This window comes from Platalea leucorodia (genome assembly GCF_965183815.1).
Source record: "Platalea leucorodia genome assembly, chromosome: 4".
NCBI classification, from domain to species: domain Eukaryota; kingdom Metazoa; phylum Chordata; class Aves; order Pelecaniformes; family Threskiornithidae; genus Platalea; species Platalea leucorodia.
The window spans coordinates 31,754,856-31,774,126 of NC_138826.1; the positions used below are offsets into that span (position 1 = coordinate 31,754,856).

Here is a 19,271-nt window from a genome sequence, read left to right on the forward strand (position 1 = left end):
GTAAAGTCAATGTGTAGCACACCTTCCTCTTTGTACCAGACAGTGCTTTTCTGCTTCAGTATGTGAACACTCAGAGCACACAATCTTTGTAATCTTCTGAATGACATATAAGCCTAAATCACAGAAATTAAAGTTTGAAGATGCCTGTGTTGGTAGAATGCAGACAAGCAGCCCATGCTAGTGGCAGACGGTCAGGAGAATGGTCCACGGGATCAAAAGGATCCATCTACATTTATCTGTAGTTCACTTAAGCAACTCCTTGCCATGACAAACCTATGAAGCATGGAGATCTATTAAAAAACAACCAACCACCCCCCCCCCCCCCCCCCAACCAACCAGATACATATAATGGATTTAGGAGAGACTGGATTTCAGATTTCAGACTCGTACGCTTACCTTGGTGGGAAGAAAGGATGACTACAGAAACTTCTGAGGTAAACATGAGTTAATACTAAGAAAGTAACTTCCTCCCCCCCCCCCCCCCAAACATCTTTTGTTTCCCTTTCTAGCTTTATGTAATAGAGATAACAATCAACTGGGAAACATCATCCACGTGTAGACAGTGCACACGCTCAAATCCAGTCATAACATGTAACATGCCAAAGAGGTTGAGGGATCTGCATGTTTTTGCATAAGCTATAGAATCATAGAATTGTTTAGGTTGGAAAAGACCTTTAAGATCATCAAGTCCAACCATTGAAAAAAGTTCAACAAAAAGACATAGTATTTGTCAGTCCATAGCACAGGTGTTTCCATAGTGGACAGTAACATTACAGTACGGCATTTTGTTAACCCATCATTTGAGCTATGTTGATATTAGTAAAGGAAAAAAAAATTAAACTATTTTTGTTATAAATCTGTAATCTAAGTTATGATAGTATTTTCAGTATTTAGTAATACAGACTGATGTTTCCAAAGCCTGATTTAAGAGTATTCAGTGCAACGCCACTTGCTAATATATTGAAAGTCTTAGGTATTTTTTAAAAATGGAGTTTATTTGTAATAGAAATTGTTTTGCCTTGTTAAAAATGAAAGTACTCCTATTCTATATGAGGCTTGTACTTACATACATGGCCCTGTTTCATGAAGGGCACTAATCCAAATTATTGCAAGTACTAAATGCCAATTAATTCTCCCTTGTGAGTTATGATAAATGATTATTTTAGGGTGAAGCTATACATTTTCCAAAGGGTCTTTATCATAGCTATGTTGACAGGACTTTAAGTATGGTGGTATGCTTAATACTACCCTAAAGTAGCTGAAGTATGTGCCACAGCAGGTGCCACAAGTAGAATATAAATTTACTTTGACATTAGAACATAGGGTATAGAGTGAGTGCAGGATTGTTTGATGGATTTAAAAAGAGCATATGTTGTGAATGGTTTGGAAAAGCAGAGCCTTCGGGGTATAGCATTAGAGTTAAAGCTAACTGAATTTTAAGAAATCCTGCCTCATCATGGCAACAGTTGTTTGTACTTTATGATCATCAGGGTATCTGTCATTAAAGAAACATTTTTCCACCTCTAAGGGAAAAGCTCACTGAAGTGTAACCTCTTGGTGAAAGTAAGACCAAAATATTAAAACATGTTGTTTGAGCCTCAAGGGATACATTTTTTGCCACAGAACTGTAAAAATTATATTTTTATCTATTTTACAAAATGTAAAACATAGTTTACATTTATTTCACATTCTTGATAATGCCCTCTTTGTAAAAACTTAATCTTGAATTTTTGCACCAACTCCCAATGTCACAGGATGTTGGCAATCAATACACTCCTAGTCCTTCAGGCACAAAGTGGCATAGAAGACGACAGCTTCTACCAACCAAAGGATCTCTCTGCAACTATGACTTTATATGTCCCCAACCTAGACTAATCAATTCACTCTAACAAAGTAGGAGATGAAAAGCCCCGCCTTGTTAGCCATAGCTGTACCTCGCTGCTGACACACATACACTTCTTGCATCCTTAAGTGTCCCTATGGTCGTCCACTTTTCACAACAATTTGGAAGCAATCAACGTGGTTGTGATCTGTGCAACAAAGTTTCTCCTACAAGAAATTTTTTGCAGCTTCTAGTAGTTTTGGCCTTTGCAATGTCATTCTACAAAGATGTTGATTATTCCTTTCCTAACACCTGAGCAATGGTACAACAGTCTCTTGTTTTCATTTTCACAAATTACTACCAACTTCTCTTGATCCATTTGCAAAATCAATTTATTGCTTTGTATATTAATTAAGGTTACAGATAACTTGTAAAAATGAAGTGAAATATCTAACTAGTCTGCTTGATAGTCAGTTTATAGACTTGAGGTATGCTAAAACTGTAGCTAAAATTAAAGATCTGTGAAAAATAATGGAATCATCCCAAATGCCACTAGGAAAGCAGCCTAAGCAGCATATACATTTCCTAGATTAACCCCAAAATATATACACAGCCAGAAAACCTCAACCTCATCTCTGATTAAAAAACTAGAGCTAGATTCTCAGATATTAGAAAAAAATACCACATTCTATGGTGTTCAGTCTCGTTAATGGAGTTATGCTGGTTTATACCAGCTAAAAATATTACTCTTATCTTAGTGTAGCATTTCTCTTACAGAAAGAATTTTAACTTTACATTAAATGATTTTTCCCAACCTCCTTTTATACACAAGTGATTGAGAACAGCAGTATTATCCTTCAACTCATAAGGCTCTCTTGAAAAATATATTTCCCCTGTAACTTCATAGAACTAGTGGAATTATACCAGGAATAAATCTGTTCCAGTATCTTCAGTTACTCTATTTGGAAACCAGTCATTTGCCTGACCTTCACTGCAATGCTAAAAACAGAGTTTGTCTGTCATCAAGAGCCAGTGAGATTTCAGATAAAACAGAAGTCATGGCTCCTGCGATGAAATTCCAGGAGTGTCCATCAAAGACTTGCCAACAATAGCATCTCACTCAGTCAATACTTCCATACTTTGATAAAACTAAGGAAAAAAAAAAAAAGAGGAGATTTGACATTTGGAATCGGGCATGTCACAGAGGCTTAGTACTCAGTCCGAAGTATGCAAAACCAAAAGAATTCTTTAATTACATTCTATCTAAACTTTTATGGCTTGAATAGCTTTGGTTCTTTAAAGGCCCAATCATTTCTCACACTATTGAGTACTTTTTGGTTGGTTTTGGTTGTTTTTTTTTTTTTTTTTTTTTTTTTTTTACCCCTACTGGGGAACATTCCTTCTTGCTACCAACACCAGAATGTATTTAAAATAACATAGATCAACACAAAATAAATCATCTTTGTTCTAAAACCCAATGTAAATATTGTGAACAAGCACTGAAGTGGAAGCAGGGCTATTTATTCTCCAAGCTTCCAACTTCCTTGTTTAAATTAAAGTAGATTAATCTTGTGTTCATTAGAATAGGAGGATTGTTACAGAAGGATAGCTGCCAGGCAAGACTTCAAACTTCTTCCTTCTGGTCCTATGCCAGCATGTAGGCTTATAGTGCTCTCTCTTCTTTCAGACTTGACCCTGGCATTTCTCTTGACATTACTCAATGCAAACTTAAACCTCAATATACTATCCCAGTCCCAGCAGGATATTGCCGAATGCTTTGATAGTGAAAGATGGGGACAGCAAAAACTACCAGTCATTTCCACATGCATCCTAGATATCCATTAGCATATACATAGCTTGCTAACAATCTCACTGTCTTGGAATATATGCTTACATTTCCAATATTTGTGCAGTTTGTCCAGTCTTGTAGTTACTTCTTACTTGGTTTTCTACTTAGAGGATATAAACAGCTAAGTTTATGGTAAGACTAAGGATAACAGTAGGTTGGAGTGAAGCTAGGAAAAAGGATACCACATCACCTTTAACATGGTGTTCTCATATCACAAAATGGACAATGTATATTCTAATAAAAAATAAAGACCTGTCGTAGCGTCTCTCTCTGTCTCCCTAGTCTTTGCAATGAAAATTAGCCATAAAAAACAGAAGATGGAGGTGTCAGAGGTAAGAATAAAAGGAAAAAGACAATAAATTTCAAGACACTGTCAGGATTACAGGAGGTGAAAGCTGTATTTCAAAGCTAAGCAGAGGTTAAGATTCATACTATCAATCTATAAGTGCAACTTATAGGCAGCTCTCCTTAAACATGAGGTCATGGCGCACTCTGTTATCTAATAAAATTGAAAAGTGTCACAGTGCAGCCTATTTGCAATACAAAGTGATATACATCACCAGAGAAAGAGAGGAAAGCGTCAAGAGGCACAGTCAAACCAATGGCTATTTGTCCTTGGTGTCACAGTAGTGCCCACAAGTTCAGTCGGAGATGCTGAGCCTGTTGGACAAGTTTTGCAAATTCATCCAAGAAGAAAGCATCTACGGCCATCAAAACTGTTGTCTTAACTAGGCAAGGTATGCAAAAAGATTAGCAAAAAGAAATAAAGCACTACAGTTGGGAGAAAAATCCAAGTTTCCATGTTCTTGAATGCTAAAGGAATGAAACTGGACAAAAAGTAAAAAGATACTATCAAAACAGCCTAGATTTTTACTTATTCTGGTAGCAAAGCAAGATAAACTGAGCAAAATGTAAGTCAGGTTGTGACAAATGACAGAGAAAGGAAATAGATGTTATTATACATATCAAGAGTACCTGTTCATCACAGGCATACAAAAAAAGAGCAGGAGAGATTTTTCTATAGGCCATTTGCACCCAAAGCTAAATACAAAGGTCACAGGCAGTATACATTCAGGAGGGAAAATAGGGAGAACGCTTCTTGCACACCAACCAAAGATGTAAAACTAAGCTCAACTAAAAATGTACCAAGGACATTGCAAGTCACCACCTTCTTCTGTTCTCAGGACTGGATATCTGTCTAAACAAACATGCTTTTACTTGATTTCATATTTCCATTCTTTCTTTTTTTTTTTTTTTTTTTTTTTAACAGAAATAAACATAGGCATTTGGAGCTTTTTAATATTATGGCCTTACTCAATAAAGATATGAAAACATTCAACTAAATATTAAGAAACAATTAGATGTTTCAACTTCACCTCTTCAAGGTGGTCACCATCAGCTCTTGTAGGGCGTTAGAATTTAGCCAGAAAAATGCTTTTCTCTTATGACACACTGAGAAAATTAATTTTTACTGAGTATCACATTAATGTAATTGTAGCAATGGTGGGAGGATATGAACAGCTTTGGAAGATGGCATGGACCCCCTTTTTTCAGAGACACTTGGACAATTTGGGGGCTTTTCTTGCTAGTTCCTGATCTACATTTTGTTATTGTAAAATTGGGCTGTCTGCAGGGGGAAAAGATAGTATTTTAGAGAGTATTTTCTACACATCTCTCTCTACAGCATTGATATACCCCAGGACAGTCTCATACTAGTGTGGATGTACCAGCTAGATAGCCACTACTCTCAGACAGTAGCCGAGAGCAGATGCTTTAGGGGAAGATTAAAACTAATGACTTCTGGCATCCAGGCCAGAACATTCACTGTGGATGTTCTAAAATTAAATACCAACAAGGCAAGTTTCTTCCCAAACCCTTTATCTACAGATTGAACAAAGAGGCTTAACAATCAACTACATGGCAAGAGCTCTTCCTTGGCCTCCTAAGCTTGGAGATGCATTTAATATTATGACCTAATTCAATTTCTGCAAAACCAGTGGAGGTACATCAAGACTTAATGTAGACAAAAAGGTAATATTGTTTGTAAGTCCTCTTAGCGATGCTTTCCTCAGACATAACTCATCAAATGTCCAGTTAATAAGGCAAATAATTCTAAGTGTTAAATTATATTAAAACTACTCCTTTGTGCTGTTTCCTGGCCTATAAAGAGTTTTAATAAAACAAAAAAGTTACAGACCAAGTTAAGTAATTGAGCTAAACACTCAGAGTGGCAAGAAAAAAAGACATCTACCCATATCATCAAATGGCATGAAACTCAGATCCAGCTCTGAATTACTTCCCCATGGGAAGGATCAGCACCTCACACTGTACTTATAAAATATAATACTGTACAAGAGAGTGTCCTGTCTCCTTTCCAGGTTGTCTTTAGGACACATGAACTCCAGGGAATTGTGGGTGGAATGTATAAAAGATCTTATTGCAGCTGCTTGTACTGCACCTGTTCAAGGGATAAATAAAGCAGCTAAGTTCTAGTTTTGGTTTCATTCGCTGCCAGTCCCTTGATGTGCAGAGAAATGATATACCACCTCCTCATCTTGTCAATCATACTGCAAATACGTCTTCAATATTGTGGAAGTGATCACCACTTTTTTTTTTGTTGTTGTTGCCAGCAATGTTCCCACAAGCTGGGATAACCTCTAAGACAAGTCACACACATTGGGAAAAACCAATGGCTCTTCACTTCATGTTCTTCCAGACAGCAAGCAACCCTATTCATGTAAATTATCAAACCTTAGACCTCTTCCCATTCTTACTAGGAAAGGAGTTAGAATTGGGTCTAGATGCAACTCATCTGAAATTAAAACTGAATTAATTCACAAATTCTCAAGAGCTTACAGGTTTATTCTGCCTTGTTTTTTCCCCCACTTTATTCACCTTGGACTCCCAAAGCTAGAAACATGTTACCATATTGTATAAAAGAAGATACACTAGATCTGCGTGAGTTGAAGATCCAGATCTTTTCGATGTGAGTCATTGGGGTCTTTCCACTGACATTTAGGACACACATGCACATCTTCACAGGGCACATTTTCCACAAAAGCTTGTTGTTGGTCTTCCCTTGCAGGGCAGATTTTTTTAAAACTCTTTCTCTCCCTTGCCTATTTCTTTAGGTCACCTAAAGAATGTTTTCTAGAAATTCAACAAAGCAAATGTTAGCCTCAGAAGATACAACATGGGCTTAGAAAAGATGCACATATTCCTGTGTTTTGCCATGAAGGACTTACAGAAATGTTCACAACCACTATCTGCTTGTAATTTTTTTTTAAAGAAGATTAATGTGTCCTACTATCTACGCTCAGCATATTTTCTTCTGAGAAAAAGTTGGAGATTACAGTCTAAAATGACATTTTGCAGGGTGAGGAAGCAAAGCTCTGCAGAAACTTAAGCACAGAAATGTAGGAAAAGGGAATTGCTGTGAGCAGGGCAAAACCATCGTTTTGTGGGCCATAGGATGTGTGGTTGTAAAGAGAGAAAAGTCTCTTCCAGGAATTCTCAGCAGAGATATACTCTATTCTCAACACAGAAATTATATTGGTATTAGTTACAGCTTGGGTTCCCCACCATAGGGTAAAGAAGGCTATTTAATACAGCAATGCCTGTAATCAGAGAAACAGGAAACCCCACAGCCACACGCAGAGCAGCTGTGAACCTCCATAAGGTACCCTGTGCAGCCAGCTCCTTCCTGCGCCCTTACATCCTGCATATTCTTTCTCTTTGCCTTCACTGTTCTCTAAGAAATTATACCACCTTGTGGAAGGGTCTGTAACTTTCATCTTCCAAATGCAGCCTTCATCTCTTTGCTCCTCTACTCACAGTGCACTTAATCTGAACATCATTGAAAGCTGGGAGGAAAGGAAGGGTGGCAGACTCCGAGGAGGGAGAATGTGCAGGGTAGAGCAAGGAAATGCAGGCAGGGGTGGAAACCCACATCAGCATCCCAGGCATATGGAAGGAGACAGCAGAGTACATCCCACACGGAGCAAGGTTGAATGCCAAGAGCCAACGGTAGGGGTCTCCCACATGACCACAGCAATATCAGCACTTGTCCTTGCAGCCAACTGCTGCAACTAAGGCATACAATTCTCAAGTGTGGGATAGTTCCTCCTTCAAAAGAGAGAATAGTTTTGCTATGCCTCAGGGATGAAACAGCCAAACAATTCTGGCACCCTAATAATCTGTTCACTCTTTCCATCAGGGGCTTACCTCCAACAGCCTGCTACCCACAACCGCGCGCACTCATCCTGAACTACTGACAACTATGTGCCAATACAGCCCATATTTTAATTTTAGAAATATTACACTGAAAAGAAGCAGTACCGAGCAGTAGGCAATTAACCTGTTCAAATAGGTTTGGTTTGTTGTTGTTCAAACAAGCTGTGACACCTACAGACTTTTGACCACTTCTTGTCATCAAGAAAGCAAAGCAGACACATGAGAGAACCTCATCTGCCCCACCCCATACAGTTGGCAAAAGGATTTAATCTTGAATTATCTGTTAGACAATTTAAGTAAACAAGTGAGAAAGAATCTTCTAGACAGGAAAGCAATTTTGACAGTAGGTCAGGAGGGTACTTGTATTTTGCACCTCCTGTCAAAAAATTAGCAGAAAGACTATCCATTTATTTCCTACAGCAGTTAATCTTAGCCAACTTTGATGAAAGAGAACATCTTGTTTCGGCTGACTATTTCTTTTTTAAACACCTGCCATAGTACCAACTGCCCTTGGCCATTTTTGAACCAGCTATGACTAGGTAAGGAGAGAATGCTGACATTCTCAAATAGAGCAGGATGGTCCCAGTGACCCCCAGGATCAAGAAAAGGCAGCCCAAATTCACCCTAATACCAGAGCATTCTGATTTGGCACTATGTACCAGAATCTGGGGTTACATGTAGTATTTTTGGAATTTTGGATACCATGTCCCATTCCAGAAGCTTGAGGTAAATGTAGCATTCATTCCAATTCAAAATAGCTTCCTAACTTACAGGATGCTTTAAATATAGCATGAGAATCCCACAGAGGCTTCTGAACAGTGTGCGTGGTACCCTAACCAGGTATAAGAAGGACTACAATGCCTTACAGTTATTTTTCTTGATGCCACAAAGGCTAATTGTCACTAATGCTGGCTTTAAACTGAAGAGCCATAAATTGTTTAAAGTAAGTGTGTGTCCTTTAGCTTGTTGCCTTTAATGAGAATAAGGGTTTATGTGCATTAACAAGTATGGCTAACCAAGTGAGGGAGCCAAAATAGCCCAGTAGCTGGAATTCGGACTCTGAGCAATGGAAAGGAGGGGATATGGTGCAAGCATATGAAAGGCCGAGTTCCTCCTAATCCTCAGCTGCCATTGCTACAAATCAAGCGTATTTGGAAGGATTTTGGGGAAAGGTTAAAACCTATTTATGCACAGTGTCCAGGCACTGAACACCTGTGGCATAGATGATCACAACACCAACTATGCATGTGGGAGGTGCAGAAAGTAACTCTACCCTTGCCAGGGGATTTGCACGCCTTTAAGACATTTGACCCATACGTCTTCCTAAAAGAAGAGCACGATCTCATTGATCTCATTGACTTTCTGGAAAAATGGCTGCTAGCCACTGCTAACAAAAAGAGGAGTCACCTTGTATGAAGCACGTTCAAGATGCCATCTGGAGCCATTTGTAAGCTGGAAACTAATTATTTTCAGGGTACCTAATGCCAAAAAACACAGAGTGCTTACATTCAAAGTCAGTGGGTGGAAAGAAAAAGTTCTTTTATCCCCCTATAAATAAGAGCTGGGTGCTCTTGCTCCTGCAGTCTCTCAGAAGAACACAGAAACAGCTTCACATTTTGGGGAAAAAAAATATACTCTTCATGGACCTGAAAATGAAAAGTTTTTAGGACTGTTCCCAAAGGATACCCAACAGTAGGGCTGGACTAAGCTTCAGGGACAGCTTCAGGCTGATGGCTCATACGATCAAGCTTTTATTTCACTTAGGCCCCTAAGTTATGATAGCAGCTAAGTAAAATATATCATTTTTTTTCTCATCTATACGGCACATTGACAGGTGATACCTGTTTGCTTTTAAATATATGATATTACGTAAATTATGGGTCAACACAATGTGACTGAAGAGCACACTTGTTAACATCCTTGCCCTCACTCTGTACTGGCAAGAATTAAATTCTTTATGAAGTGCCATTTACTACGTATCATAACATACTTCTATCAAATTAGAATTTAAAAATTTATACAACTGTAACAAAAAGCCTATTCTGAGATTTCTCTTTCAGGTAACCTTTTTATTAAGGCTTTAATTACACTAGTACAGAAGAAACAGCCCTTTAACATGCTGTATAAGCCACCCTTTTTCAATTAGCATCATACATTTCAAAACATACCACAGCTGACATTGCCAGACACTGTTTTAAATTAATTTCTTTCCTCAAGACTTATAAGTATTGATTTTACCATGTTCAGCAAAAATTTCCCTCCTTCCTCTCCTCTTCCTCATGATCTTTCAATAGGGATTAATAACTTACCTGCACATTGACCATCAAGCTCTTCCTGCAGCAAAACGCAGTGAAAAAAGAAAAGCAGTATCTCATATTATATTGGACACTATTTACCACTGTATTATGAATTAAAATGGTGGCATCTCAGGTACCTATGTGCAGAAACTTCTAGTTACACACAAAACAAATCAACTATATCAAATTGTGTTCTCAGCTAGCTCCAGTCCACTATGAATGCTAGATTATAAAGACCACCATTGCATTTTGTACATCACTTTCAGAGTGCTACTGAAGGTATTTTTTTTAAATACCTAAATTTTATAGAGTTATAAAATAACACACTCTTTATGCTACTAATTAGACAACAAGAGTGATCAGATGGGAACTGCTGTTGCTAGTATAGAAAGTTAATGTTAATGTATTTGCAGAGCTAATTTAGCTCTTCGTGTTCCACTTGCTGGAGAACATTTTGCAATAATGTATTCGGAATGGAGCTAATGACAGAGTTATCTACTGTGTTATGAAGACAGCCATTTACTGAGTTCAGACATCAGACACTAATAAAAAGTTCTACCTGAAAAAAGCTTATTGTGCATTTTAATTATAAAGCACTAACAGTTCAGCAGCTTTAAATTTATAATTTAATGGTTACCTCCTGTTGTGTTTACTAGTTCTAAAGGATCTGCGAAATTATTAACTTTAATAATAATTAAATCTGAGGACTTCCGAAATACTACATCAACTATATTCTCAACTAAATAAACTCTAGGTCAAAGGCTGAGCAGTTTGTCAGACCAGAATACCCAGTTGCCAGGGAACATTGTTAAAAGTTGAAACAAGAAAAAAAATTAACACAACTCATTTGAGTTGTGGCCCTGTTTCCTTAGGTTAAGAAACCTTCTCCTCTTCCATAAAGACACAATAACTACGGTTATCCCCACTTGTGAACTCAGTTTCTCACAGTTAGCGCTATGCCTCCTGTTCAAGGGAAGGGTTATGTTCCCCTCCCTTTTGCAGAAAGCAAGCTGCGAAGTCAGTATGGAGTGCTTTTTTGGCATGAGTAGTAAAGCTAGCACCAAGAAATGGACAGTATTTATAACTGAGCTGGTAATTGCATCCTTCGGCTGGGGCTGCACGGCTAGAAGGCGCGTCCCCTGGGTGGTGGATAGGGGATCCCTCTCTGGAGGGTGAACCGGATAAAATTGAAGAAGGTGCCGCGAACCAACGCAGCCCAAGGGAAGGCCACCCTGACAGAAAAACCACTGGCCCTCCAAGTCATGGGGGTTGGGCAGGAGGCCAACTACCTCCTCCCGGAAAAAAAAAAAAAAAAGTTGCAGAAACGACAAGCATCAAATGGAGGAGATGGAGAAAATCAGTAATGAAGTGAGAAGGAGGAGATGGAACTGGATCGGTCATGTCCTGAGGAAAAAAACAACAGAAGACTGCGCTGTGGCCCTTGGACTCCAGAGCACGCAGCCGCAGACCGATCGAAGTGGAAGAACGATGTTCGCGCCTTGTGTGCCTCCTGGCACTGAGAGAATCCAGATTCAGATCAGATGGTAATTGCATAGATGCCATTCAGCCCAATTATTTCATACGCTGAGCTTTTTTCACGGATAATGCCACACGAGCATTGATGATTCAGATACAATCACACCGCAAAGAGAAAAGCTGCATTTAGCAGGTGAAATAAATAAAGGGCTTCAAACCCACTGGTTATGTATTATGTGTCAGAATAGTCAGAGCAGCAGGTCTGATGATGTAACATCATTTAAGCCTCAGCTATTACAGTCCATTATTCATATTAATCTGGCCTACATTCTAACAGGGCTAAATGTTTCTCCCGAAATTCAAAACATGGACAGAATTGAGAAACAGAACCTTAAATAGTGATGCGTGTCTGCACAGATACTGTGCAGAGTACATAATACACCTTATATACCTCTGGCCTTCAGCAGTGAGCTTAGTATTTAGTGATTACTTTAATCACACAAACAGATAAGAGGGGCTGCCTTTCAGTTTCAAGCACATATTTGATTTAAAGGAGAAATAATTTGACCAAGAGCTGTAGTTGGCTCCATATCCTTCCTGAAAGTTATTTGGTTGAGTACAGTACGTGCATTCAAATCACATTGCATTATGATGCTAAGATTTAAGTAAAAATAATAATAAAAGGACTCTTCCCCCCAAAATCCTGAGTTTAAAGATACAACAACAAGCTGCATGGATTTTTCAGAATGTTTTCTGCAAGGAAAGAAAACAAAAGCTTCTTATATCACAATTGTTTAACCAGAAAGGAAAAAATAGTACATCTTGTGCTGGAACTGCTTTGTATTACAAAAATCGGGTATTTGTTGAAATCAAACCTTCTCTTAAAGTGTTAGTGGCTTAGCTGAAACTTCCATTGGGATTACTCCTCAGACCTGATATGGTATTTTTGATCAAGACAAGGAATGCTGCCTACCTCAGAATAACTAATGCCTTACCTCTTAGACCACCTGCACAGCCAAGTTTAAACCTGTTCTGCTTTATTCACAGTAGAGACTTGAGTCGAGTCCCCATTACCCAGGGATGGTCTGATCCCCAGACCCCATCTCTTTCTCTGGCCCAATAAATATTATTTAAAAAGAATGCAACTACAGAATTTGCTCCCTCCCTCCTTGTCCAACATACACATGCCACTCGTGTTTGACGAGAGATGCAACCGCATCATACAAATACCCTATATACTGAACTGTCATTTATAGTGTAGATGCTGGCTACTGGAGCATCTCAAATAAACAATACCAAATCAGGAGGTTTAAGAGTTATTTGTAGGGTTCAGGCTCACAGAAATGCAATCATTTCTGATAACTGTGGCTGTAAACATACCAGAATTAGCTTGAAAATTAGCTTGAAAGCAAAGATACCATCTAAAGTAACTAGCATTCTCTCATGATACTGACACACCTGTACATATAACAAATGGCTGCACGTGATAAAATTCAGAATGCTATAACTTTGGATGGGGTGACTGTCGCTCAAGAAATGATCTACAAATTAAACACATTATCCCGAAGCAATGCTGACACCCACAGAACAGTTGTTTTATCAACAACACGTAGGAAAGTTCTGGAGTGTTCTTAAAAGTTGGCCTGGAAGTATTTAATTTTCCTCTCACAAGGAACTATTTTGAGTGAAATTGTAGAAGACTGGAAGAATGTGAAACCGCCCATGCATAAGAAATTACTACAGCTTATCCAGACATACAATGGTCATTACATTAAATGCCTCACTCCCCCTCTCAGAAGTTCACTCAGTGTCATTTGAGTTTTGAGGGAAAAAGGAAACACCTCTACTGAATAGCAGTTAAAAAGGAAGGCTTTTAGAGGACATGGGACTTACCTGTTAGCTTTGTAGAATATCAACTATTACAAATACTAATCTATGGCTTTCAGTATTGTGAAGGAGTTCACATTTGGAGATGAAACAAAACCTCTCAACGTTGCAGTTGTAGCTGTAGGACAACTACTCAGCAGTTCGATTCACCAGAAATAGATGCTTAACAGGTGATGTGGAATCAGCATTTCAAGGAAACTTGTGAAATTTCTTCAGTTCAGTCAATACAGGTACACTTCACTCTTCTGATTACAGTGTATGTACAGCACCACATGGCCATCCAAACGACAGTTGCAGAATGCATAGCACCTGACCCAGATAATCTGAGGTTTCCCTGCCTTCAAGAATAGAAGAAAAAAAGCCAAGAGGGACTCCCTTCACCCATCACTTGCCTGTTGTAAGGCACTGATGCCCCATATGCAATAAGGCCAACAGGAAATGAATGCTCTCACATAGCTCCTCTAAAGGAAAGGCAGTCACAGGGAGAGACTGACATATGTATGCTAGGGAGTGGAGGAGAGACAGGAAGTAACCAGGAAGAGATGCTGGTAAAAGGAAAGAGCCCAACAAATGTGAGAAAAGCCTTCCTGCTCCTCCAGAGACATGGACTGTGAAATGCTAGAATAGTTTTTTTTCCCCTCAAAGAGCTGTTTCAGGCTGCTTGTATCAGAATAAGTATACAGATCAGCTAATTTCATTTTTTTCCTATTAGTGTTTGCCATTTCCCCTCACTGCGCTTATGTCATCACCAGATTTCAACTTCCTCCTCACTTAATAGAATAAAGCCAAAATAGTTCCCTAACACTTTTGTTTTGTTTAAACACTGTCTCCTTCTGCTTCAGGATCTGGGTTTTGATTTGTAACCCAGGAAACATTAAAAACCCCTCTATTAGGAAATACAAAACGGTATGGATAATCACAAAGTAAATATACCAGTCATGAGTTACTGCACTGTTCTGGATAATATTTCTGCTATCTCAGATGATGATGATTTTTGCATACCTTTCAGCTCATTGCATCACCTGCAAGCCAGTCTGTCTCACTAGAAAAGCTTGCTGTTTAGCAATAATCATTCACAAACATATGGAGAGGCTCTGCTATTGCATCCATCTATGTACAGTCATACCATCTTAGGTAACACGGCAACGCAGCACTTAGATAATTAACTATGCCTAAAAGCCTTCTTACAGAGGATTAGGTCTATAAAAATTAATGAATTCTGCTTGCTTCCAGACAGGTCATGCAAGCAGTAGGAGAAAATAACCTGCTTTGCTGCCCACATCAATTTGGAAAGACCAAATTTATGCATATGATCACGCCACTGGTGATAGCTCTTAGCATTGTCAGCAACCTGCAAGTCTCACTCATTTCAGTAGGACTGACACATGCTCAGCTTTACTAAGAGTCTGTCAATACTGTTTTCCTACCTCTGCTACCTGCTTATGACATCTCATGACAGAATTTGTTCTAGAAGGTAGGATAGTCTGCAGGGGGGGGACTTGAAAAATATTTTCAAAATCTTCCCAGATTATTTTCTAAAGCCATTGTTAAAGGAGTGTGAAAGCTGCAGAGTGACCTTAACTCTTCTCCACTTGTTTTTGTCTCCTCTTTTCCTGTCCCCACCCTTCTATGTTAGTCAGGCACTTATTTTTAGATAAAGAACAGATAAGAAGAATAATCCATTCCAGGGGAACACATCTTCACCTGTCACCCAGCTGACTGACTGTGACTCCTGTGTCATATGCTCTTGACTATTCAGCAGTGAGCTGATCACCTGGACCTACCTGAAGGGAAGAAAATACAATGTCTCAGACAGCATTTTAAAGAGTCCTTTAAAACTGAACTGTCGTGCCAAACAGCTCTGAGTAATTCCCTTCCTTGCCGACTGTTTTAAGAGCATTTTCCTGAACAGAAGCATTAGCAATGCCACCATCTTGTATTGTGCTTTTGTCAGTAGGCTTCAAAGAGGTTTTCTCCCCTGCTTCTCAGGTGAAGAAGTGCAAGCTGAGTGGGAATTGTATGGGGCTGGCTGACAGAGTGCAGATTAACAGACAGCTGAGCCACAGCTCTAGTTCCTAAGCCAAGGGTGCCCACTTTATGTCTAGGTGTGGGCTAGCTTCATACTGGCACAATACTAGCTTCCTCTTTCAGGAAGGTCCTTGGAAACATGAAGGCATAAGATTATAGATGGGATGAGCAATCCTGGTGTGGCAGACTGTTGCTGTCGTCTTTCTCAGGAGCTCAGAGGCAACTCTCTCACGGCATGACTTTGCAGCATGACAGAAGAGCACAGAGCCTCCATGAGAAAAGATGAGTCTCGGTGGCCCACCCACAGACAGTCTTATTGCTTGGGGGCAGTTAGAGTTTAATGAACATGTCTGCATGTAAACCCTATCTGCCTGCACAGATGGATACTACGCATATGTAGGCAAAAGGACCATGGCACATCTGGTATTAAAAGCCATTAGAAGACCCTTTAAGTTGACGTGTTTGGGATTTAGGACTCATCTTGCACATAGAAAGTATAATCCCATCTCAGAGCAGCTGTGGATCAAAACCAGTCCATAGATAAGTGTATGGCATCCACTGACAACATCTAGAGCTGTGTGCCATTCCCAAGAAGGGGATTTTCCTCACAGTTATTTTTCCTCCCCCACAGTCCCCCAAGAACATCTTGAGAATGTAAGTGCAGCTTTCCTTTTCACCCCATGGCAAGATTGCAATTATGGCTAAGTTGATAGCTCAACTCACTTATGACTGCAAATTGCTGATTAAGAGGAATATCTGACAAATATATCTGAGATATATTTATGTAAAAGATGCTAAAGAAAAAATAGACTTTAAGAATATTATCCTCAAAAGCCATGTATTACTGTGTTCCAATTAAAAAATATCACAACCAGCAGGGAGTCCTGCTCCAGCTCCCCCTGAAAGAAACTACATTCATTTCTGCATGCCTGCTTTTCCCCTCTAAGGCAGGCTACAAAATCCAATCCCATCCCAAAGCAACGCTCCCAACTAAAAACCGGGCCTCACTGGGAAAGAGTTCAAAACATTTAACAGTGCTTTCTGACACTTCTACTGCTGGAAATGCAGCCAGGTGTGAAGGGGTAATTCCTCCACACCTCTGGGAACCCAGCCATTGCAGATTCACTCCTGCTCATCATATGCTCTCAAAAGCCCCATAAGAATCACATAGCCTTTGGGCATATTGAGTATACTTTAAGAGATTATAATCTGAGACAATGGGTTCTTTGGGAAACAACCGTTTTTCCATTTCTGATTGTGTCATATACAGTGTAAGTGCCACAGCCCCAGCCCTTGACTGACAGCCTCTAGGTGTGACTGAATTACTTATAAAAAAATAATCCACACCATACAGTGCAGGCTGCAAAGCATCATGAAAATGCCTACAGAAATATGCTGGCACCTCTCGGTACTTACCTTGGGTGGGATAAGGAAAGAAATACCAAAACTATTTACCATAGTGAAATTAGTATAAGTTTATGAAGTGAGTGTATTTTTGTGGGCAGGGTTTTTTGAGGGTTTTTTTTGCTTGTTTGTTTTTAATAACACTGACAGCACAGCCTTCTTTGCAATTACTATGCCGCTTCTGCAAAAGGGGTTATGAAAAGTTCCTCACATCATCATAGGACTTAGTATTAAGGTAAATGCGGCTCTATTGTTAGAGAAAGGAATATTGTGCACAAGAATAAGGGAGATCAAATAATAGAGAGCTTTACAGTATGAATATGAAATAGTATAGTTAAGATTTCAATAGCTCGCTGATGACTGAATCATGACTGTTGCAGGGATATCAATTTGGTACCCACAACTTAACAGACTGCACTTTTTCATTATGAAAAAAACAAAGTAGTGTAGGTGGGTTTTTTTTGCAGTGGAGCCGATCTTTTGTTTGCATTCTATTTGTTTGTCTGATTAAATCATTCTGGTATTCCTTTTAAACACTGTTATGTAAGTAACCTCTCCTGTCATTGCACTGCAAAATAAGCCTTCTGCAGGTGATTGGTGGAGGAAACAAGATGTCTCTAAAAAGATCTGAACATTCTGGAACAGATTTGAGACTATCGGAAAGAAAAAAAAGGAAAAAGAAAAGGAAGAGGGAGCTGCAAGAGGCAGTAGAAAGCAGAGTTCCCAAACCAGAAGTTACACAGAACTGTCTAGTTTGATAAGAGAAGGGTAGGTAAGGGAAACGCATACAAATTTCCTAAAAACCATCCAATGTTAAAAACTTTTAAGAAACCAGGCTAATTCAGGTAATAAGAGCACTCCACTGCAACACCTTAAAACATTGCTCTTAGGAAAGAAAAAAAAAAAAAAAAAAAGATGGCTAAGAAATAAATGGACTAATCTGTTATCAGCAGATACACCAGGTAATTAATTATTAAATCCCATGCTGTTTGTCAGCTGCAAATGGAAGGTTTCTCCATAATTTAAGACCATATTTTAAGCGCTACTGAGTCTTCTGCTTGACATGTCTAATTTTCATCCAATTATTGCTCCCCCCGCAAAAGAGGGGACATGTATCCCTATCTTTGTCCAGTTTTAACACCTAGACTTCACGAATTTACAAGCAGTTACATGTTTATTTTCTAAAAATATAATTTTATATTCCCATTCATAGTTGTTCTACTCCCTTCCCCCCAAACAGACAGCACCAGTGAGGCCCCTGTCAGCAGAAAAAGACATAACACTGTACAAAATAGAACTGGAGGCTCATTTAAAGGAGACAGTGTTGTCATTCTTAAAAATATACTAACCAGAACTGTCTTCCTGAGGCATCATCAATGCTAGGTTGTACCTTGAACTGGTATATTTAAAGTCCACATTATGTTCTCTTTATTCAGATCTAGCTGCAAAGATCCTCTATTCTGCTCGGCCAGGTCAGAGTGTACATATGGCTAGTTCACAGCTGTTTTCCAACTTAAACAAGCTCAGCGGAGTTTTTTTGCTCACTTACTCTGGAGATGGTCAAGGGCATGTTGAAGTCCTTGCCCCCTTGCAGTCGGAAACCCCATGGTCCAGGTCCGTTCAGAGTCACGCTGTAAGCCATTTTGGACCTCTTTCACAAGGCGACAACAAGGCACTGCAGAACAGAAGGACAGGGTAGACAGAGAAAGCGTGAAAAAACAGAATGAGAAAAGGAAAGAGCTTTATATAATGAAAGCAATTCTCCTTCTGCCTTGCCTGGTCAGTCGTGCTGGGATATCACCTAAGAATAGATGGGAGCTATAATGCAGATGCTGATATCCCAGCTGAGTAGGGCCCATAAAAGGTTTGTAACCAGACACCTACTATGCAAAGACTTCATGACTCAGAGGTCTAATATAGCCCCCAGGGAAGGGGACAGATCTTTCTAGGCTTCTCAAGCCCCTCTTCATGGTCAGTTACTTTGTGGGCAAAACACATTTTGTAATAAAACAAGCAAACAAACTCCCATGCTAAAATCCCAAACACCCAAATCTCTTTACTCACCTGTTAACAACTACATAGCCATTTGTAACTTCTGCTTCAGAACATTTATTGCACCGTGATATATAATGTACTACAAACAAGTTCTTTTTACATAGATCTTTCCATATGTAGCAGGAAAGGCACCAAAAAAAGTGTTTACCTTCTTTTCCATTGGTTTGTTAAACTGAAAAATGTATATGCTACCTGCATTTAGCATCACAAAAAACCACCA

The 19,271-nt window shown here is 39.2% G+C and overlaps 1 protein-coding gene across 3 annotated transcripts in view; it reads right to left on the minus strand.

Annotated features, from left to right (window-relative positions):
• LDB3 (LIM domain binding 3) overlaps window positions 1-18,638 on the minus strand; it is a gene marked incomplete at its 5' end in the record, with an annotated part of 121,997 nt that extends 103,359 nt beyond the window's left edge. For all 3 annotated transcript variants that reach the window (XM_082310592.1, XM_082310591.1, XM_082310593.1), the window contains one exon: window positions 18,546-18,638. In XM_082310592.1, the coding sequence (XP_082166718.1) occupies window positions 18,546-18,638 (93 nt within the window). The remainder of the gene's footprint in view (window positions 1-18,545) is intronic.
• Window positions 18,639-19,271: the final 633 nt, after the last annotated feature.